At 37.3% G+C, this 21636-nt stretch overlaps 4 protein-coding genes across 8 annotated transcripts in view; 2 read left to right on the top strand and 2 right to left on the bottom strand.

Moving 5' to 3' along the window:
- The window catches only part of LOC139104132 (apoptosis-resistant E3 ubiquitin protein ligase 1), a 57785-nt gene extending 50355 nt beyond the window's left edge, over positions 1 to 7430 (top strand). For both annotated transcript variants that reach the window (XM_070659381.1, XM_070659382.1), the window contains 14 exons: positions 2205 to 2361; positions 2536 to 2741; positions 3050 to 3249; positions 3481 to 3718; positions 3928 to 4097; positions 4183 to 4363; positions 4455 to 4666; positions 4758 to 5024; positions 5101 to 5176; positions 5261 to 5550; positions 5638 to 5763; positions 5848 to 6036; positions 6106 to 6368; positions 6446 to 7430. In XM_070659381.1, the coding sequence (XP_070515482.1) occupies positions 2205 to 2361; positions 2536 to 2741; positions 3050 to 3249; positions 3481 to 3718; positions 3928 to 4097; positions 4183 to 4363; positions 4455 to 4666; positions 4758 to 5024; positions 5101 to 5176; positions 5261 to 5550; positions 5638 to 5763; positions 5848 to 6036; positions 6106 to 6368; positions 6446 to 6548 (2678 nt within the window). In that variant the 3' untranslated portion in view covers positions 6549 to 7430. The remainder of the gene's footprint in view (positions 1 to 2204; positions 2362 to 2535; positions 2742 to 3049; positions 3250 to 3480; positions 3719 to 3927; positions 4098 to 4182; positions 4364 to 4454; positions 4667 to 4757; positions 5025 to 5100; positions 5177 to 5260; positions 5551 to 5637; positions 5764 to 5847; positions 6037 to 6105; positions 6369 to 6445) is intronic.
- LOC139104140 (peroxidasin homolog) lies at positions 137 to 2025 on the bottom strand. The gene is made up of 3 exons (XM_070659396.1): positions 1599 to 2025; positions 1025 to 1509; positions 137 to 682 (listed from the first exon to the last, which is right to left on the bottom strand). The coding sequence occupies exons 1-3, from the start codon at positions 1687 to 1689 to the stop codon at positions 332 to 334; spliced, it is 927 nt and encodes a 308-aa protein (XP_070515497.1). The 5' UTR covers positions 1690 to 2025; the 3' UTR covers positions 137 to 331.
- Positions 7431 to 8124: 694 nt separating the features above from the next.
- LOC139104136 (myosin-3) lies at positions 8125 to 12315 on the bottom strand. Its single transcript, XM_070659389.1, is given in 8 exon segments — positions 8125 to 8437; positions 8492 to 8652; positions 8739 to 8903; positions 8983 to 9125; positions 10286 to 10477; positions 10918 to 11302; positions 11389 to 11752; positions 11755 to 12315. Coding segments are annotated over 7 exon segments (1464 nt in total). The 5' UTR covers positions 11813 to 12315; the 3' UTR covers positions 8125 to 8437; positions 8492 to 8495.
- Positions 12316 to 12433: 118 nt separating this feature from the next.
- On the top strand, positions 12434 to 21569 carry Dl (dorsal protein). Of its 4 annotated transcripts, none has more exons than XM_070659387.1 (12): positions 12434 to 12621; positions 13254 to 13340; positions 13438 to 13637; positions 13722 to 13965; positions 14193 to 14333; positions 14418 to 14608; positions 14720 to 14852; positions 17125 to 17214; positions 19085 to 19241; positions 19357 to 19598; positions 19738 to 19871; positions 19993 to 21569. In XM_070659387.1, the coding sequence occupies exons 2-12, from the start codon at positions 13289 to 13291 to the stop codon at positions 20041 to 20043; spliced, it is 1635 nt and encodes a 544-aa protein (XP_070515488.1). In that variant the 5' UTR covers positions 12434 to 12621; positions 13254 to 13288; the 3' UTR covers positions 20044 to 21569. The 4 variants fall into 4 exon arrangements, with proteins under 4 accessions (XP_070515488.1, XP_070515486.1, XP_070515484.1 ...); XM_070659385.1 differs by having other exon boundaries at positions 14720 to 14858; XM_070659383.1 differs by lacking the exons at positions 17125 to 17214; positions 19085 to 19241; positions 19357 to 19598; positions 19738 to 19871; positions 19993 to 21569 and having other exon boundaries at positions 14720 to 17079.
- The last annotated feature ends 67 nt before the right edge of the window (positions 21570 to 21636 follow it).

The following is a 21636-nucleotide window of genomic DNA, read 5'->3' as shown; positions in this document are numbered from 1 at the left end:
GTTTCAGGATAATTACATTTTTCGAAAAAAAAGATGCTTTCGTAAAATGTGGAGTGCTCCATTTGGCGTTTCTTTTCTTCCTTTTTTCGTACTTGGGCACATTAATCATTATAGAAAATTTACTTAGGAAGGAATATATTTTTCTGAGCAAGATATTTATTTATAAAGAAGGTACAATTTTTAGTGAAGCAGGACAATTTTTATTTTAAACGTCTTAAATGTCTTTGTATAATTTTTTATATAAAATATATTTACTTGACCCGCGATTACATATTCGTTTGGGCTGCTAATTATACCGTTTTTGATTAACATAAAATTAATGTCTGTTGTGTTACACGATTGATTTCGATTCCTCCAAGTGTCTTAACAATTTTCGTATAACGTGCCCATTAGTAACGATTTCTCTGCCAGTCTTGCGTTCCGTGGCGATGCATTTTGTTAGGTCGTTCCTCGCGTCCACGCACATCTGCGGCGTCGACAAAGGGAAAGATTCGGCCGTGGTTAATCCGGTGCGAAGCTGATTAAACAGATTTAAGACGACGCATTCCTTCATGAAGACCTCGGAGTCGGCTATCCTGCCGTCTTCCGCGGCACAGAGCCACAATACGTTATCCAGCCAGTTTTCCTCCTCGTGCTGATCAGTCTTGTGATTTATGCCGAGATCCCGCAGCCACAACGTCAGCTACAATGTGAAATTTAAACTAGAAACTATTTCCCGAAATGTTGTTCCGTTATAACGAAGCCGACGAATCGATAACGCAAGGCGTCGGAGCGGAATGTTAACATCCGTTTAGATATCGCTGGCAGCAAACCAGAATGAGACATTGATGTCTACGCGCATTTTATTTTCAGTGTCACATTATGCAGACATTCTCGGACATTCCGAATTAAATTGAAAGGATTAGGTCACCGTCTTGTTGGTTCCGTTATAACACACTCGTTTGAACGGCGATAATTTATTAATTTGTTTTTTTTTTTCCTTTTTTTTCCTTTTTTTATTTAATGAAAGTTGCAATATGCTCACCGTGCCGCGGCATCGAAAAGTAAGGGGATTTCCGGAGAAAAGAAGCTTCTCGAGGCCAGACATCGGTACCAGCTGGGCCGGTTCCAAGCACGTCAAACGGTTCTCGCTGAGATCGAGTCGCTTCAGACGCTGGAGTTTCTCAAAAACCGTCGGCTCGATCGTCGATATGAGATTATGCGACAAATCCAATTGCTCGAGGGACGTCAAATTGAAAAACCACTGATCTCTCACCGACGTGATATAGTTGTGCGATAGACCGAGCTTTTTTAACGTTCGCAGACCGTGGAACGCGCCATCGGAAATATTTCTGATGCTACAGTTTAGCAGATTTAGCGAGACCAGAGTTCTGTTGTATTTTAAAAATGATCGATCCGGAATATTTCTTATTTGCGATTGGAAGATTATGACGTTGCTCACGAGCGGTCCGCCGGAAATTAGGGCGGTACTTAAAGTCACGTTGGAACACGCTAGGCGCTCTCCATATTCTGAACATAATTAAACGTAAGGTTGTTAGAAACTTGTAAAAAGTTAGAGCTCTTGTAAAAAAAAAAAAGAGATTACGGGGGTATCTCACCAATTTCGTTTTTGCTGACAGTACATGTCGCGATTGTGGCGTCTACGAAAATCGAGACGCAGACAAGAATGAAAAACGGAGCACGGCTCATCTCGAAAACGCGTTTTGCCTGCAAACGATTTCACAAACCGACTGTCGTTCATCGAGAATAGATATGCCCGTAAGCGAGTTCCTCCGCGTACTGCAAATTATCGCATCCGACGTTTCCCGTTTACTATCAACGGCACCGCGCTATCAAAAAAAATTAATTGTTACGTAAATACTTCCGACGTCGTTTACATTCTGTCGATTGTAAAAATTTACCCCGATAAAATAATCACAGTTTACGTATTAAATTTTTTTTACTTGCGTCTCACAACGTAAGAAGATGTACGACGATAAAAGGCATATGACATATGTAAAAGAGAAACATTTGTTCATCTCTCCTCGAAAAAAAGAAAAAAAAAAAAAAAAAAAAAAAAAAAATGCGAACTTAGAGGTGCCTGGATGTCTTAGTTTCGCGCTTTTATTACGTTTGCTCCGATCTTTTGTCTCGGGCTAATTAACCCGCTCGTTGTGTGTGTGCATTTGCCAAATAAAATGTGAATTGCTTTCCTTTTGTGACAGGCATCTCGACCCTCGCGAGTTGCGGCGAGGTGGACGCGCTGCCCGAGCTACCGGCGCAAGATGAGGAACGTCTGCAGCGTGCTGCGCGTCTTCTGCAACAGAGACTGGTGCTACGTCAATGGCTAATGGATCATGGCCTACATAATTACTATCAAAAGTAAGAGAGAAAAATAAACGAAGTGTAAATGTAAAAATAATTAGGCGGCTGCTTAAATCGTTATCTACGCGATATAAATGAATTCTTTTTAAAGATACGAAGATTTACTTTGTCAAACATGTATTCTGAGTGCACGTTGAAGAGGGACTCGTATTTTATATTGTATTTTACTAGGTTGATGCAGATGGAAGTTATGTCCCTGGAGGACGTATATTGGGTGGAGGACAATGCGGCACGAGCAGCCCTTGGCAAGGATCTACCACGATGGACCCAGGCTAGGCAAACGTTACCTACTTCAAAGGAAGATTTAGAAACACTCAAAGCGGATTTATGGAGTGCCGTTGTAAAGAACAGCCAACACCAAGATGCCTGGACATGGGGTGAGTTCATGCTTTTATATTCAGGTTTTATTTCTGTGAAATAAAATTCTTTCGAAATGTGAAACTTCAATAAAAATTGAATAATAATGATTTCCACGTTGCTGTTTTGGGAAGATGGAAGAAAACGCGCGATATTAAAAATTAAAATGGCATATGCAAGCCAAAAGTAGATTTTCCGTTCACGCAATTTTTTTTTCTTTTTTTTTTATTGTATAATTATGTATTTAATATTTTTTTTCTTTTTATTGATTATCGAAGGATCATTAATTAAATGCGCCAAACTAACAAATAACTTTTTATATTCGTAGGCGGTATGTTGGTAGTTTCTGTGTCAGTGGCAGGGCTGGTTACCCTGGCTGCTATGACGCAGCCCGCTCTAGCTCCCGAAGCGAAACACTCTCTTCTGCAGTACGTCACAGGGAAATATTTATTGCCGAGTAACTGCCGCGTTCATTTCGAGTGGGAAGAGCCTCAGCTGGTTGGTGAAACGATGACTTTTACGGTCAAAGTGAGTAAAGCGATTGCGCGCCACTAGAATCTTTTTGCGGATATTTATATTCATACATAATCGCTTGAACGAAAATATGCATATGAAATGAAATATCCGCAAAATGTAAATCGTGGCGTTTTAGATGCAATTAAATCTTTAAATGAAAGACAGAACTAAACGGAACGGTCGTGTAATTGCTCGTTATTTTAGGTCTTAATTAGATATAAAGATTTTTTTTTTTTTTTACAGTTTTATCAACGCAACGGTCAACCGTACCCGATATGTGACAAAGATAATTTGATCGTGGAGGTGATGGAAGATACGCGTAGAGTAGCTACGTTAATAGAACTGGGAGGCACAGATCCCTTAGCTGCAAATACTGCAGTAGTAAAGTTTACTGTTCGCCATGCGGGACAGTATCGAATAGCTGTACTTATCGGATCGTGTCATGTTCATGGCAGCCCATTTCTTAAGAATTTCCTTCCTGGTACGTATATCCGATACTTGAGCGTTGTAAAATAATACCGAGCAATACAACAAGAATATCGCATAAATTGATACATTATAATAAAAAGTATGAATAATCCGTTTTTACTTTGTAAATTCCAAAAGCACAATCAGCAGAATTATTAATAATTATTTCTTAATATTTTAGTTATAAAAAAAATCGATCTAAGATACCATTGATTATTACAGGTCCACCAGATCCAAATAAAACGGTCTTTGTACGACAAAGTTCTACGGTTGTTTGTACAGCAGGAATTGCCCATTCGATGACAATAGAACCGCGTGACGAATATAACAATCTGTGTATATTTGGTCCTGGAGATCAGCCTACAGAAGGGTACAATGTCGATATTACGCAGGTAAATCAGAAAATATTTTAAAAATAATTATCTTAATAATTATTACAATAAATTTAATATTAATACTCAAATGTTTTGTATTTAGATCGGTAATGTAGCAGATAAAGAATCAGTGGTAGACTGTAGTATTCAACTCGATTACGATTCCTTAAGTCAACGAATTCGATTAAAAGTAAGCTTTCCGAAAGGCGGGTGTTACCATGCAACTGTCAGCTTGGCAGGATTGCAGCTGCATAACGGGGATTTCGATATCATTGTACTCGAGAGTATGTAAAATAATTTAATTTTTTAATTTAGATATTTTTCTATATTTTTATATGATAAAATTTATGTATTTTATTTCTTTCTTATTACTAGATTCCGTTGCGAGAATGGTTCATAATAATGTAGCGTCCAAAGATCCTGACATCTGTTACGTCGCAAAGTTACTAGGCATGCAAGGAGAAAGATTTTCTAAACCAAAGAAGGTCTTCTGCTTTATTTCCCCTAAACAACTTACAATTAAGGAATATTTATTAAAATTTATTCCCAAAAGACTTGTCACCTTTAGACTGTGTCCTTCGACTAAGGTATATCATCAAGAACAACGTTACATACATTTTTAATTTTAATTTTAACATGAAAAATTATAATTTCTAATTTTTAAATTGTTAATTACAGTTCCATTTCGAAAGCTCGTCTAATAAACACGAAGGATACTACCCATTTTCCATAGACGACGGATGTCAACCTCCAGTTGAACTAATATCCTTATATCGTGATATTATAGCAGCTACTTTCACTTTGTTTCTTTTAAAAAATATCGGCGGTAGTGAAACGTTTGCTGATAAACAAGATTTCTTTTATCACGAAGTCCGTAAGCATCATCAAAAGCACTATCACGAGAAACTCCCGATGAAAATACAACGTGATAAACTATTAGAATCGGTAAATATATTAATATTACAAACACCAAAATTATAAAAATAAATATTAATTAATTTTTTGTCCATTTTTTTAAAAGTCCATGAAAGCTACTAAAGGATTTTATGTGAGCGAATGGTGTCGAAATTTTGAAATCACTTTCCAAGGCGAACAAGGTATGTATTATTAAGTTTACGTAAGAATTTTTTTTTTCTAGAGATTGATTTAGAACTAATATAAAAATCATTATTTTATTTTAGGTGTTGATTGGGGTGGTGTGCGGCGCGAGTGGTTTGAATTGATATGCGCTGCACTATTTGATCCGGGAAATGGTTTGTTCGCTTCATTTGGGGAATCGCAACAGGCATTAGTGCATCCAAATCCTAAACGTCCGCCCCATCTTAAATTGAAGCACTATGAGTTTGCCGGACGTATCGTAGGCAAATGTCTTTACGAGTCAGCGCTCGGCGGCTCCTACCGTCAGTTAGTACGCGCTCGATTCACCAGATCATTCCTTGCACAAATTATAGGACTTAGAGTGCATTACAAGGTAATACAAATTACTTAAAAATTTTTTTTTTATTCCTACGCAAAAAAAAAGAATCGAGTAATAGTTATTTTTTTTATGTGTATTCAGTATTTCGAACAAGATGATCCTGACTTGTATTTAAGTAAGGTGAAATATATTCTCGAGAATGATGTCGAAGAAATGGAATTGTACTTCGTTGAAGAAGAATATGACAAAGATGGACAATTGTTAAAGGTACTTACTATCTTGAACGTGGTAAAAACAGTAAGCGAAATTTACTACACAATTCTGAAATCTGATTATCTATGTTTTGTATAGGTGGCAGAATTAATTCCTGGTGGTAGCAAAGTTCGTGTGACCAATGATACGAAGCTTCGTTATCTGGATGCGCTCGCTCAACACCGACTTGCTACTTCTGTTCGCAACGAAGTCGATCATTTCTTGCGCGGTCTTAACGAATTAATTCCTGACAACCTTTTAGGCATATTTGATGAAAATGAATTGGAGGTGTGTAAAATTTATTGAAATACGTTTATGTGAAAGTGTTGTGACTTTATGCTCTTATTCGGTTTACAGTTGTTATTGTGCGGAACTGGCGAGTATAGTGTAGCAGATTTACGCGCGCATCACATAGCTAACGGAAGTTCTCCAGAATTTCTTCGAGTACTCGGCTGGTTCTGGACAGCAGTGAGCAATTTCACGCAGGAGGAAATGGCACGATTGCTTCAATTCACCACGGGCTGCTCGCAATTGCCGCCCGGTGGATTTCAACAACTGAGTCCTCGGTTTCAAATTACGGCTGCACCAACGTTCGCTAATTTGCCCACGGCACATACTTGGTACATTCTCGTTCGTCGTTATGATATTTATACGTTTTTCGCTTTATTAATAATTTTCCATTAATATTGTTTTTCAGCTTTAACCAACTCTGCTTGCCTGATTACGAGTGCTATGACCACTTCGAACGAGCATTGCTGTTGGCAATCAGTGAAGGCACGGAGGGCTTCGGCATGATCTAATTGGGAAATTACAGGATCGAATTTCTGAACTGTTAATGAATCTATGTATTTATTTATTTATTTTTAATTTCTTTTTTATAGTGAAAGCGGTTTCCGATGGTAAAAACTCACTTTTTCGATAATAAATCCTGTTAAGAGTTCGTCTTATAGTGACTTTCTGCCGACAGCGAGGTCAGAAAGGAAAGATCTTTATCGCACATTTTGATATATAGATGATTAGCATTTTTAGAATAATCTTTTTTTTCTGTTTATGCCGAAGACTATCAGGAATCTAATCTTCCGACAAAGTAGGCGATGCTATTTCTACCGTGGCGACGTTTTTATAAAACGGAGAATATCCAGCAAGAGCAATCTTACCTCAACATTAGAATTGCTCAATATTACAGTATTGATATTTAGCGTAGTTGATCTTACGATAGATTTTATGACGAGCATTAAAGAGAATTACATTAACGCGTTTATCGAACGATGTAGGTAATATCACTGTATAAGGATATACGACACAACAAATCAAAATACGTATTATTATTATTTTATTTTATTTTTTTTTAATTTATTCTCTTTTATAATTGTTATATAGGGGGTGGTGCATTTGATGAAGGGATCACTATAATAGCATTATAAACGTTCCGTTAACCAGTATTAGTTTCAAATATATTCTCTCGCGTAAAGCGGAATATGTGATTGCAAAAGAACTTGAGAAGTGGCCGATAATGAAGCGAGGATATTAAAGCTTAGCGCTAGTTTCGTTTCTTCGTCTTACCTATGATAACAGCACAGTGATTACGCGGTATTTCCAACGTCGACAATGCCCGATGTAATATAAGCTAATTAGCGTGTATGTACATTCAGTACAAAATATGATTGTATTCTGAAACACCACGTATTACATCTATTTCTTATCGACGTATAATACTTGCGATATAATAAGCATGATTAACTAGTCATAACGAAGTATTGCGGTTCGTGCTATGAGCATCGCATTCTGGTATACGTATTTATTTAAGATGCAGTAACATGTACTTATATGAAGTAGAGATGAATAGCATAGGACGTAGTAATTGCAATAGCATACTATTCGTTGCGAAATAATGGATGAATGGCCAACAATCGTTAAATCATACTACGCCTCGCAATAGCAAAAAAAAAAAAACTAACCGCCTCGTCACATTATCTACCACGAAATAATGCTGACTGTAATTTATTTTTATCAGTTTATGTAGATAAAAAATATAATATCTACATTTATACAGAGCGTCGTTCCCGCCAATTTCGTGGCCACACCTCGAAAGGGTAACCATTACAAAAAAGGCGTGGCCACGAAGTTAGCGGGAACGGCGCTCTGATCGTACTACCAACTTACTCCTCCTAACCTCCTAACACTTCTCGAGCATTTTTGGATACTCCGTGTCGAGAAATCCAAGGATTAGACATTACTATACTTGAGCTTCGTGCGCGTTATTTACTTTTGCTTTCTCTACGTTAAAAAAAAAATGCACAGTATAAAGTAATAAAAATTAAGCTAACTTAATAAATTCAATTCGATCTAACGCGGTATTTTTTTGGTTGGGAATCAATTAAAATATGTATAGTTTATTAAAAATGTTTTATTTATTGATATGCGTACATAAAGTATATGGATGTGTTTCAAACGTATGCATACATATACATATAAAATCTCTACTTTTTAAAAATTAAATATTAATTAAAAAAAAGAAAATTGCAATGTATTTTAAATATGAAATGCTAGTGTATACCACTTCTCGGGTGCTCTGCAACTGTTCTACGCTTGACGATCTTGTTTTCTATTTTCGATTACGCGATACGCTTCCCGAATACATTTGGATCAACTGAACTTTAGTCCCCTTCGTTTAAAGTCGCCTAATGCCCTAAAAAATTGAATTATTAGATTAAGCTGGAAATTACGAGTTGCAATAAAGTACCTAGCTACGGCGACAACGGCAAAGTAGCACTAGATAGAAACGCGAAAGTCCGTAAGATCGACACGCGCATGATGCTCCCAGCAATCTGTAATATCCGACTGCTCCAGCCGCTTTCTTGCGAGTATCGCAGCAGTCGTTCTCTCAGCTCGCCTAATTCCGTCCTAACGGGGTACGAAAATATCTTGTTGCATTATTCAATCTTAAAAACCAAGGGACTCCTTTTATTCTTTTTAAAGACATAGCTTACACTTGTGAGCGATATTCCGTTTCAACACGTTGAAGCTCGACTTCTCGATCAGCCAGCTGACTCTCCAAGGTAATCGCGCGTAAGCTCAAAGTCTTCGCATCGTTTTCGCTAGCTTTTAAACGTTTCTCCAATTTCTGTTTTTCATTCGTTGCATTTTGCAGCTCCCTGTAAAACGTTACTTTTATTATTGCTAAATTTAAGTACTTAACGTGTTTCGAGTTGCAGATATATGGCACAAGTATACCTGGAAGTACGTTGAAGCTGTTCCTGCGTAGACTCTGCCAAAGATACTTGTGCCACTAATTGAAGTTGTAACTTCTCGGCAGTAGATTCTGCTTTTTCAGCTTTGACATCACATTCTGACGCTAGTGCTTCACTGGCTGATACCTGAGCAAATATTCGTATGGTTTAAGTAAATTTACAATAAGAATATCATTTATACAGATTAATACTTATCTTTTTTTTTTTAATTAGTTTGTGTTTTAATTTCAAATTAATAAATTTTAGCTGTTTTAATTAATAGAAACGGGATCAATTTAGAAGACATTTTCAAGGTCCAAAATTTTACAGAAAATATTTATCTCCTACGTATTATAAAAATCAGATGTAGGATCCACGATACAGATGTGCAAATTACATGCTCGTGTAAGTAACTATGTATTTATGCTGATTACAAATTTCCACGATATCCCGCGATTCCGCAGTAGATAAAAGTTAATAGGGCAAGTAGTATTGATCCTTTTTCCTGGTACGGAAGGAGTATTACGTGATATTGAGTCACCGACGAAACGCGAAAGGTGTGACTCATCCGCAAGCTATATTTCTTTCGTCGTACAATGACCTGACGTTACTCGAGCAATTCAGAAAACTTTGAAAAAGTAGCGGATGTCGCGAGATGACACACGCTTAGTAATCTAAGCTTAATAAATTGGCAACGTAACGTTACACCGATGAGAATATTCTAATTTTAAACCGCACCGGACCATTTTTCTATCTAAGCTATATATCTTTACCTTCAAAAATTTAATTCTTAAATAAAGTCTACTGTAAATCATCGGTCTTAAGAATTCCCAGGATATTGATCAGAAATATGTATAACCCGGGCGACTTCAACTATTGTGCAATAAAGATTTTACGTGATATACGGAGATGTCTAATCTCCATGGAAAGGGTCAAGAAGAAAGAAAAAGTGAGTCAGTTGATTCGCGGAACGCGAAAGGAGTTCACGTAGAAATCGCGCGTGGGAGAGCCACCCCCAAGAGAAAGAAGGGGGTCGCAACCTCGTGTCTGGGACGAAGTAACAATGACTCACCGAACAACATATCAATTTTTTATCAACCCCGCGTTATACGGCTGCTTATGTACGACCGGTTAAGAATCGCGGATCATCATAGTTCATTAGATACTTCTCGAGCAAAAATTAGCAATTAAGATAAAATCGAAAAATTGCGATAAATTAGCTTGCATTCGCGAAATATCTCTGCGAGTAAAAGTTTAAAAGAGCCTAGCTAATACAATATTATTTTCGAGAAAGTAAAAAACCGAACTTTATCTAGAAGAATCTTCTTATCTTCTCGTAACTTCAAGAGCTTCTCTCGATCCTTTGTTATTTGCACGTCGAGTGCTTTTAGCTGATCCTGTGCAGTAACGAGCTCGTTTTTCAAGTTACCTACAGTAACCAGTCGGTCTTGAGAGACTTCTTCGGCGCGTTTTAATTCAGCTTCTAATTTTTCTTTTTCCTGCAACGAAACGTCCAATAACACGTATTACTGCTTTTCATTAGATTAATAATTTTATTAATATAAATACACCATATCGTTAAATAAACATTAAATAATAAATAAAGTGCGAGAAGCATATATTTTTCCGTCATAAACGGTCTATCGCGTGTCGCCAGAACACGTGTCGCCAGAATACGTATCGCGCTTTCTCGCAGTAACATCATCCCCGTAATTAGAAACATGTCACTGAACTCTTGCGTTCGTTCAGTATATACGGGAGTGATGCGCTGCAAGCGTAAGACGGCGTGTACACTAAATTGCCAAATATTAAAAAATGCATACAAATTTTATTTAAAGAATATTTTGAAAATTGTGTTGCTCAAAAAAAAAATTGGTATATTTAGTTTAAGCAAGCAAATTAGATAAAGAAAAAAAATTAAACGAAAAATTGACCGTACCGATTTGACGACGTCGCGCTCGCGTGTCATCTCCTTGAGCTGCAATTTTTCGCGATGCAGCTCGCCGTTCAGCCTGTCGACCCGGTCGTTTTCGGTAAGCAGCAATCGGCGCAAGAACTCGATCTGCAAGTGTAGGTGTTCCACCTGTTGCTCCAGCTCCGCGATCTTGGTGCGTCCACGTCGCCACGCATTCAGTATCAGCACGCGGTATACTATATTCGCTGCTTTGATCGTCGGATCTTCCGTCAGATTAGCACCTTCGCCCTGTTCGGATTCCGAAGACGGCGTAACATCTGTCCAGGATCTGCCGCTGCCGTTTGCCAAAATTTCCTTGGTCCTGTCGACGATCTCGTCGAAACGACTGGCAGAAGAACCGGCCTCCGACCTGAAACGTCGCCGCGGTAAGTGCTATATCTGTCTTTCGGTGTACAATACTATAATACTATATTTGTCTCGGAGAGAGCGGCTCACTTTAGATCGCCGATGTCAGGATCGACGACGGGCAGGGTCAGGTCCATCATCGAGAGGCTCTTCTTGCAGCGAGTGCAAGCGTTGAGAAACCCGGGGAGGCGACGATCAGAGCTCTTGGGAACGGGCATCGGGGTTCCGCGAACAGTTCTAATCACCGGCAGCCCGACTGCCTGTTTGTAGGGTCTCTGAGGTGCACGATGATCGGTGCATCGGTATGGACTCGCTCGCGGATGGCATCTCGCTGGGATATACGTTGATCTATGTTGAACGCATCGAGACGGTCTGGTCTCCACCCTGGTGACTGCCGCCGGTCGCGGGCCCGGGTTCCGCTTCGACAGCACAGCAATCGTTTCTGGCATATCGCTCGTACGTAAAACTGTGCCTGAATGCGATTGAGATTGTTTGCACGCGCACCTCTCGCCATGGGGACGAAATACACGGACGTTGCCGGCGACAAATGACTGACGACGACGTACAGGGTGTGACCGAACGAAAACGGGTATCGCTATGAAAAAAATGCAAGTATTTAATTTTTTTTTTGTAATACGCTACGCCGCTAGTTAAGATAGAACGGTACAGCTGTTGTGCGTCGAATAATTTCCCCATATAAAAAAAAAGAACATCGATCCTTACCAAACTATGTCTCGAGAGCCGTCACGGTCCTAAAATGGTCGTCCCGGGCTCGGCCTTGAATTTCAAAGCCCCGTCTAAGCATCCCCGAAACGGCCCTACGCTATCTCGAGGGTTTGCCTTATCGTTAGACATGAGATTTATGATTGCCGCCTTTTACTCCGGACGAAGCCAAGTATCGGTCAGTATGCGGATGACGCGGTAGTATCCGATGGCTCTCGTCTCCGCGCGATTACGTGCGCGCGCGCGAAATCTCCCTACCACCACTCCCGAGAGTTGCGGCTGGTCCGGTCGGTCAGTTAGCCTGAGTCAGTGAAGTCAGTTGGGCTCGTCGGTATCGTTCGTCCGGTCTCACGTCACGGGCTCGCGGGGGGGCCCCGAGTACGCGGCGCAGTAAAGCGCGCGAGGCCAACGGATTCTCATTAGCGAGACGAACCACGACGAACGTCGAGATCCCGCCGTGATTAGAGCCGCCGAGATCGCTCATCTCTCGGCCTCGGTGTGCCCGCGGCCGCGCGAACAACGCGCACGGGGACGACGCGGGAGCACGCAGCCACAGCGTCACCGCCTCGGAAATATATAGCATGTTGATTCGCGCAGCAGGCAAGTTTTCCGTCCACTCTTTCGCTCTCGATGGACTCGCACTCTTCCCTCTCTCTCTCTCTCTCTCGCTTTCTCGTCGCCTTCTTTTTATCTCTCTCTCTCCGTCTCTCTCCCGCTACATTGTCCTACGATAGTTTAATTATAGATACGCGGCCTGTACGGGCCTAGGCTCGCCCAAAATAATGATTGGATCAGCGTTGAGTCCCTCCTCGCGCTCCTTTTTTCCCCCGGGACACTTGCGATGCAGTGTCTCTGGACGTATCCCCGCGCACGAACAGCTGTCGTTCTCGGCTCCGAGAGCTACCGTGGAATTTCCGTTTATCTCGCCAGTTGCCTGCTAATACTAGCTTAAGTACCACTTGTTGTTTAAACGGCAATGTACATTGTAATAAATTCAACTTGAGGTATTCAAGTTATATATTCGTAGGGGGGCATATCTTGGTCTCGGTCCGAAAAGATTCTTTGAGAATGTGTAAGATATCGTGTTGGTTCTCACTAGAATTTATCTCATTATCTCAGCCATTAATAGAGATGCTTTTTTGTATTTTTTATCATTGAAATAGAAATAGAAAAATACTTTTTTTAATTATGTGATCAAATGACCGATTAAATTATTTCTAATTGCATTTCAGATGGACAAAGCTCAAGGCATTAAACAGTCATAGTCATGGAACAGTACAATAGTATAAACGATGGAGATCTTAATATAAGTGATATCAGTGAGTATAATTGTAAAAGTGTATTTATTTATTTATTATATTATTATTATAATTGTAGTTTTTTTTTTAATCATATTTTTTTACTATTTTATTCTAGTTGATGTTATTCAAACCACTGATCCTGATTCTATGGCCACCATAGCGATGGACAGCGAGCACGTTCAACCGCGCGTTGAAATTTTAGAACAGCCAGCGAGTAAAGCGCTACGGTTTCGCTATGAGTGTGAAGGGAGATCAGCTGGCAGCATCCCGGGCGTCAACAGCACACCAGAGAACAAAACTTTTCCTAGCATACGAGTTAGTTTATTATTAGTATTATTTAGCGATTTTTTTTGGAATTTTTATTCCTTCTTATTACTGTATTTTTACAATACTCTGTAGATCTTGGGTTACAAGGGTCGTGCTATGGTAGTTGTATCCTGTGTGACAAAGGACATGCCATACAGACCCCATCCACACAATCTCGTCGGCAAGGAAGTATGCAAGCAAGGTGTTTGTACAGTGGAAGTTCCACCCGGAAATATGGTTGTCACCTTCTCAAATCTGGGTATTCAGTGTGTAAAAAAGAAAGACATCGAAGAAGCTCTCAGAGTGCGTCAGGAGTTAAGAGTGGATCCTTTTCGAAGTGCGTATTACTCTTATTAATTACTTGCGCTGGAAAAACGTACCACGAACGTTCCAATGTTTTTTAATTTTTTTTTTATTTTTTTTTTATGATTTATATCTTACGTACTTTACGTATAAGATTATTTATTTTTACACGCGCGTCAGTTAATTCGTTGCCAACGCAAGTGGTTAAATTTCTTAGAAATTCGAATAAACCGTGTGTAACGAGAATTTAAATGATTGCAGCTGGCTTTGAACATAAGAGACATCCAACTAACATAGATCTAAATGCAGTGAGATTATGTTTTCAAGTTTTCTTAGAGGGATCGAATAAAAAATTTAACAAGCCGTTACCACCGATCGTGTCGGACCCGATTTATGATAAAAGTACGTAATGTGTCGTTTTTTAAATATACATACTTGTAAATTTAAAACAAAATTTTTCACTTGCGACATACGTGCTGTTTTCAGAAGCAATGTCAGATCTTGTTATTTGCAAATTGAGCCATTGCAGCGCGTCAGTAGCTGGTGGCATGGATATGATTTTGCTGTGTGAAAAAGTTGCGAAAGAAGACATACAAGTGAGATTTTTTGAAGAGAGAGACGGGCAACAACTCTGGGAAGGATATGGTGATTTTCAACCGACACATGTACATAAACAAGTAAGTTAACGTTAGCAATTACATATGAGAATTACATAATTCAATAACTGCAGTATGTATAATATAAAATTATATTTGCGTATTTTTTATTTATGTCGATATTTTTTATAGACGGCAATAGCGTTCAGAACGCCCAGCTATCGTACCCAGCAAGTGGAACAACCGGTGCAAGTGTATATTCAACTTAGAAGGCCATCAGATGGTGCTACGAGTGAACCGCTACCGTTTCAGATGTTACCACTAGGTACAGGTAGGCCTGCTTTCTGGTCATTACGGAAAGCATTTGCCAGAAAGAAGGCAGATTACAATACCTTCAGTAAAATCTTGTCTACGGAGACTTCCCTTCTTGCCAACGTAACTCCTAAATTTTCGCGTAACATCGACGAATTCAACAATAATAATTTAGACGCGAAAAGAGCGAACGATAAAATATCCGCATTGCGTGCTCTGAACGATTTGTATAACGTAAAAAATCACACGGACGTTTGTAACGGCGATTTAAAGGCGTTAATAAATTCTGCACAACTGATAGATCAGTCCGCGAAAGATGTCGTTTTAAACGGTGAAAATAATGAAATAACGGCAGTATCGGGAAATAATATGGAAAATACTAAAGATATTAATAAATTATATTCCTTTAATAATAATATAGAAAATAATGCATTTACTGCCGATTATAAAGAAGGAACAATCGATGCGGATTCTTATGCGAAATCCAACGCGCAAGAAGACGGTATAACCGCATCGAGAAATGTAGATAATTCAAAGGGTAAGTCAGATTGGTTTGACTATTCTGAAATAGGCAAATGGGTGCAAAAGGGACAAGCGTGCCTTAAAGAAAATACGGAGATAAAAATTGAGACTGATGGCGGCAGTAAAACGTTTAATGAATTTCTATCGCAAGTAGCTGAGCTTGATCAAATTTATGCTGATACGCATAACAAATTGGTAAACGCTTCTACAGAGACAAATGTGAATCCGCAAATGATGGATATTGATGTCTGCGACAATCAGACGTACACGAGTTTGCAAATGGCCATGAAAAATCCAGTAGAATTGTTCGAAATCACCGATGAAAAAAGATACGAAGACGTAGCCGTTCCGGAGCTAGATGCGCAGGTACCTATTGCGTCTCCAATATTAACAGCAAAGAGAGACATGATGCACGAGGCGGAAGAAAGATTGCCACCCTTGCCTCCGAAACGAATACGGAAAATGCCGTCGATGCCTCTTTTGCCGCGTCCAATATCCGCTCAAACACTTACTACCTCCCCTACCGAGGCGCCAAATAAAAATTTGCCGTCTTTACCCAGTGCTTTGTCGAAACACGCGAGACAGGGGCTATTTTCAAAATTATTTGCTAAAAGAAATAAAAAAGACAAGTGCTCAGAATCAGATTTAGACAGAGACAGCGATCTGTCATTGAATACTTCTTATTTATTGAAGAACTCTGTACAAGATGCCGCGCAATCACAAATTCCACGTCCTAGTATGACGAGTGGAACGAGCGTTAAGTCTCTCAAGCTAGATGACGATGACACACCGTCTTACGATGTTGATTTAACTGAAGCTGAGCATTATGCTCTGTACACTACAATGGCACCACGCGCGACTGTCTCAGAATTTGATGAAATGTCTTTTTATTACAGTCTAGTCGAGGGTGGGAAGATACTAACAGAAGCGAAAGAGACCTAAGTTATCTAATTGAAAGATTTTAACGATCAATTTGATACTTGTTCTTTGTTTGTATACTGCCAAGTTGAAAATAATTCGATACTTGTATTTGTACGTGGAATTACCTTTGAATTTAGCCGATTTTGTTTGCCGTAATGTGAGGAACACTATACTTTATTGCATCTACGTAAGCCTTTATTATTATCGCCAGTCTTGGTGGAAATTTGCAATTTTGATGGTACACTCATTCGAAGATGTATCAATGAGTCGAGGAGATTATTTAAAAAATACGGAAAAATTCGAAATATATTTTTCCTAAGACATGTTGCCGTAGAAAATGAATCGATTCTTGTAAGATCGATGCATTTATCAAAATGTAATCTAGTCGAAGTGCAATTTGTTACTTTTTTTTTTTTTTCCCCTTAATATTTCCTATTAACGATATTTACAAATAATTTGTAAGTTTTCAATAATTGTTATTTATTATCAAATAACTAACTACATTTTCTAGTCAAGTTCGACGCTGTTATATTTTTATATACTCTTAATGTGCGTTGCTTTACTATTTGTTGTTAAGTTTTATATGATATTACGAGTTTATACAAACATCCTTTTCTTCTCGTGTTGTTACGAACTACTAATTATAAAATCTGTCTCGATGAAAATCCTCGGCCCAGTTTGTCCGAAGCTAAATCAATTTTTTGGGCTTCAAACTTTATTAATGTACATTAAGAAAATCGATGGGGTTCAAATACGTGAGGCCTTTCTTATACAGAGCAATTGTACGCAATGTTATATGCGGAATATAATGAAAATATTCATTAATGTACAATCATTTGTAGATGATGCTGATTCGTTAAGGCGAAAGAGACAAAAGCTTAATAACAGCTCGAGCTCCATACTTTTCAAACATATAGCAGAAACTGAGAAGCGTGAGTATATATTTCTAGAATCCTTCATAATTCTAGCTTGGGATTATGGTGGGCAACATTATTGGTATTACATTGTACTGTCATTGGGACGGGACTAAATCTCATCTCGAATGCAAAACTCATGCTATTTATTCTTACGTCACGTTTCTCATTGAAGGAATGAATACCGGAGTCGATTATCCATTTTCAATCCTTTGATCTCTTTCTGTCTGCTATAATCAATTTTCGCCATTGATGTTTTTTCTACATACTCTTGGTGCAGAAATATACGCTTATACGCATACGAAAACAAGAGGCCTTTTACAATGAAGCCTGTAAAATTTTTTGTACATTTTAGCAAGGCCTATTTCGTACATTTGTTAATTGTTACGACAAACATGATCAAATTGTTAAAAAAAAAATTTTTTTTAACGCTGGAATACGTGCGAAGTTGAAAATACTTGCAGTATTTGTATAAACGATTGTATAACGATTTTAAACAATCAACGATTGTTTGATTATATTTACTTCTCGTCACACACTAACCATCTAATTGATTCAATCCCTTTACACTTTGAAAATGTGGATTAAAATTTCAAGAACGTTATGTACCAATTTAATACGGCTTTATGCGTGTACGTGTATATAATTTTGTTTCTGGTATTTTTCGCGAACTCCACCGTATCGTTAATGAAATAATTTTCACAGTGGAAAGGGAAGCTTATCGTATAAAGTTTCATTATCCATACATTTTCACATACAGACAAGTTCTTGTTTTATACTTTTTTAAAGATGTATTTTACATAGGATTTCGGAGTTTGAATTTGAAAGTTAGGAAGCAGTGAGCTTGTATATTTTGGAATATAATAATATTGTATTTTTCTATTTACGGATATTTGCGCGAGATAATTGATTCTGCGAAGCAGGTGTGCAACGTATCTTTAGATCTTACAACGGGGAGCTAGCTACGATAATTATGTGGAATCATTGCTCGTGGCAATAGATATGTATAAGTAAAAATTTCATAGCTCAAACTTTGTATAGTGCGAGTGTACTGCTCTTGTGCAACAATATTATACTTTTAGAAATCAGCTACGTGTATTTATATATATATATTTATACACAGTGTTTTTTAAAGACAACTACATAATATTATTCCAATCAAAAACCGGGTCGAAAAATCGTGAAACATTTTTGTTCTACAATGATCTTTTGTCTCGATTTTTGTAAAAGAATACTCGTGTAGTTAGTGGGCAATTAATAAAAAAAAAAAAAACCAACGGTCCTTATACACAATTTGTGCAGCAATTATAGCATAGTACAATCAAATATTGTGCAATATTTTTATGAAAATAAAGTTTTTATAAACTGCTTCTTTTGTGAACAGATAAATATATTTACATATTGTATGAATTACATATGTAATACATCTCTATATACATTATATATGTATAATCACTTGGTGATGCAAAAAGAAAAAAAAGTGTCTATTTATTCTCTGCTCCCATACAGTTTCAGATAAAAAAAAAAGAAAAAAAAAAATGTTTACCGATACATGTCGCAGATTCAGGTACGACACAGCAATGTTAATACAGTGTGTGAACAGTTGCTCCTGGTTTAAATCAGACAACGTGATTGTTTAGAACATAGAAGATGATTTTTATATAATTGAAAAGCTTGGAGAGTGAAAATATATTAAAATTGTGTAAGAGTGTGTATGGGCATGTATAATGTATATAACACGTACGCAGTAGATCACGCTTTTTCTTTAAGAATTTCCTTATGTTTCTTTCGCATGCTTGTTATTAATATCATTGCTAATAATATCATAATGCTATGCATGTAGGTTAAGTTCACGTTAATCACCTTATACATATGAATAATATTTTAGATGCGGGAAACCAGCCTATTAATTTTAATATCGTCAAAGCCGAGCCAGCCGAGCGATTGTCACCGTTCGGAGGTCCAGGCGTATCAAATACCAGTGGTTTAAATTTGCAGCCTGTAAAATTGTCTCCGCAACCACATAGCAGTATGCAAACCTTAAGGTAATTAAATTAATAATTTTAAAAAAATTAAGACTACATAAACTTGATTATAAACGTTAAGAACAACAAGTTCTTATTTGAATATCTATATTTTACTAACTCGTGCTCTTTTCAGGCCTCAAGTATCGCCAGGGCGAACACCATCCCCTATGGATGGATCTTACAACTCTTACAACCCTGTGATACAGCAACAATATCAACCATTGCAATCAAACATGCCGGTAACGACGGACGTTCCATTTTCGTATCAAACACAATTACCGAATCAATCGCAATTGCAACAGTCTAACGCGAACTTGCTGATGTTAAACAAAGTCACGCTGAATCAAGGCGGATTGCAGCCGATAAACAACACCGGTAATTTAATTATTTATTTCAATCGTCATTAGTTTATATTCTGATACAATTTGAACGTCGTGCGACTTCTACGCCTTATATATATGCGCCTTGAAAATGTCGCATAATTAATTGTAATCTGTTACATAATATTTTTCAGGTAATTCTGAAGGGGCATGTCTGTTGGACATGGATAGTCAGCAATTCAATTTCGATTGGAATACTGATTTCGTAGATTTTGGAAACCTCTCCGCAAATTTGTCAACTGGATTATCCATCTCCGATTCTATACAAGTGAATATCTTATATCATATTTGAAGTGACAATTAGATCATAAATTCTGATAATACTAATGTACAATTTGTATTGCACTGGGACAAATGCATGATTGTTAATTATTTTTATTTGATTTTAGCCCGACGCGAACAACGCTGAAGAAAACAACATGAACGTATTTCTTGGTTAAAAGATAAACTCTCTGCTTTAAATACGATACTCAAACCGAGAATACGACGCTGAATATACACTTGAAATTAATTATTATTAAAACGTACGGTTTTTCGTGATTATACATATATGATATACATATAAATGTTACGACGGAGTGAGAGTGAAAGAGAAAGGAAGGGAGGGAGTACTTTACATGTTTTTTTTTTATCCAAATGATAGTTTTGTTAATAGGAATAATATAATTTTTTAATTTCTGACATTGGTTGATACTAGATTGATTGTAATAAAAATGACAGCTAGGAAATTCGAGTTTCAGCTGCAATTTTACACAAATTATATTACAAGTGCTCTTTTCACTGCCTTAAAAAGAAAAAAAAAATAAAAGAAAAAATAATTAATCAATTTTTTACAAGAACTGAGCAGTAAGAAACATTCACATTTAAAACCAGAACCTGTATAAGAAGAAACATAAATTTATTTCTGTGCGGGCTGTATTTTATTTATATCTACATTAATTTATACACTTTTTGAAAAACATTTAGATTTTTTATGACAATGAACAAAATACTTTGCTTCTGCTAAATATTATCGATACATAATAAATATATACTCATTAACGAGTATCAGCTGAAACAATTTTATATAGTTTTGATATTTAATTTGTGATACAATTTATCTAATAATTGTGCATAATTCAACATTATCTACTCAAGATAAATTGTTCAGTCGGTGAGCCGAAATGGACATTAGCATGAAGTGTTTGTTTGCCGACGTTACAAATCGAAACGTTATTATAGCAGTTTGATACGAAATATTGATTACGCGTTGCGTGAAGTAATGCTGTGACTGTGATCAAAGTTCATAACTTGTTTTTCATACGTATGTAGATTGTACGATATATATTCTTTACGGACAGAATTTAACGCGCAATAATCAGAAGTAATTGTGTTAAAAGTGGATGCTGTAAACGAGCAAGGTTGCATACAATAATGTAAATTATCATATTAGATAAGCACGTTTCGTGTACGTTTCCGTTACGTACTGTTACCAGTTGTTTTTAATCTCTTTGCACTTAACATTTCTACAAAATCGCACTCTGTATACATTGTACATCATACATTTATACATTTGATATAGGATTGTTATATTTAGGATAAACGTTTACTCAAAGAGAACGTACGGTCGGGAGATGAAAAAGTTAGCGTCTCTATCTTAGAAATTTTCGAATAGAGCATCAACATTCCGTCCAGACACTTCGTTTCGCAGAAGTCTTACTTACAAGTAATATGTAAAAGGAAAAGTGCAATTCTCTAATCTATCGAACAATTTTATTAGACTAAATAACATAGTGGTGACATTGTTTTAATGTAAAATATATTTTTACAATCACCTCAGGTAATTTATTAGTGTGCAGGAATAAGGAATTGTCTTACATCTAAGAATATAATTTTAATTACACTTAATTATTTGCCATATACCTGTAATGTAAATAAAAAAAAAAAAAGAAGTTATGAATATAAAAAAAATAGTTAGCTTTAACAATATCGTGTGGATTTCATGATTTTATTGTTCTTTATACATAATGTGTCATGCATAAGTGTGTTCTTTG

The sequence above is a fragment of the Cardiocondyla obscurior genome, linkage group LG07 (assembly GCF_019399895.1).
Source record: "Cardiocondyla obscurior isolate alpha-2009 linkage group LG07, Cobs3.1, whole genome shotgun sequence".
NCBI lineage: Eukaryota > Metazoa > Arthropoda > Insecta > Hymenoptera > Formicidae > Cardiocondyla > Cardiocondyla obscurior.
Note: the sequence above shows the minus strand (reverse complement) of the source record. Positions and strands in the feature narration are given on the sequence as shown.

Excerpts from the sequence above, each read along its gene's own strand:
- LOC139104140 (XM_070659396.1), bottom strand. The coding sequence starts at position 1,689 with ATGAGCCGTGCTCCGTTTTTCATTCTTGTCTGCGTCTCGATTTTCGTA. Across the intron at positions 1,510-1,598 it reads TGTCAGCAAAAACGAAATTG|AATATGGAGAGCGCCTAGCG; the intron begins GTGAGATACCCC and ends AATTATGTTCAG. Across the intron at positions 683-1,024 it reads CTTTTCGATGCCGCGGCACG|CTGACGTTGTGGCTGCGGGA; the intron begins GTGAGCATATTG and ends TTCACATTGTAG.
- Dl (XM_070659383.1), top strand. The coding sequence starts at position 13,289 with ATGGAACAGTACAATAGTATAAACGATGGAGATCTTAATATAAGTGAT. Across the intron at positions 14,334-14,417 it reads GGACCCGATTTATGATAAAA|AAGCAATGTCAGATCTTGTT; the intron begins GTACGTAATGTG and ends TGCTGTTTTCAG. Across the intron at positions 14,609-14,719 it reads CGACACATGTACATAAACAA|ACGGCAATAGCGTTCAGAAC; the intron begins GTAAGTTAACGT and ends TATTTTTTATAG.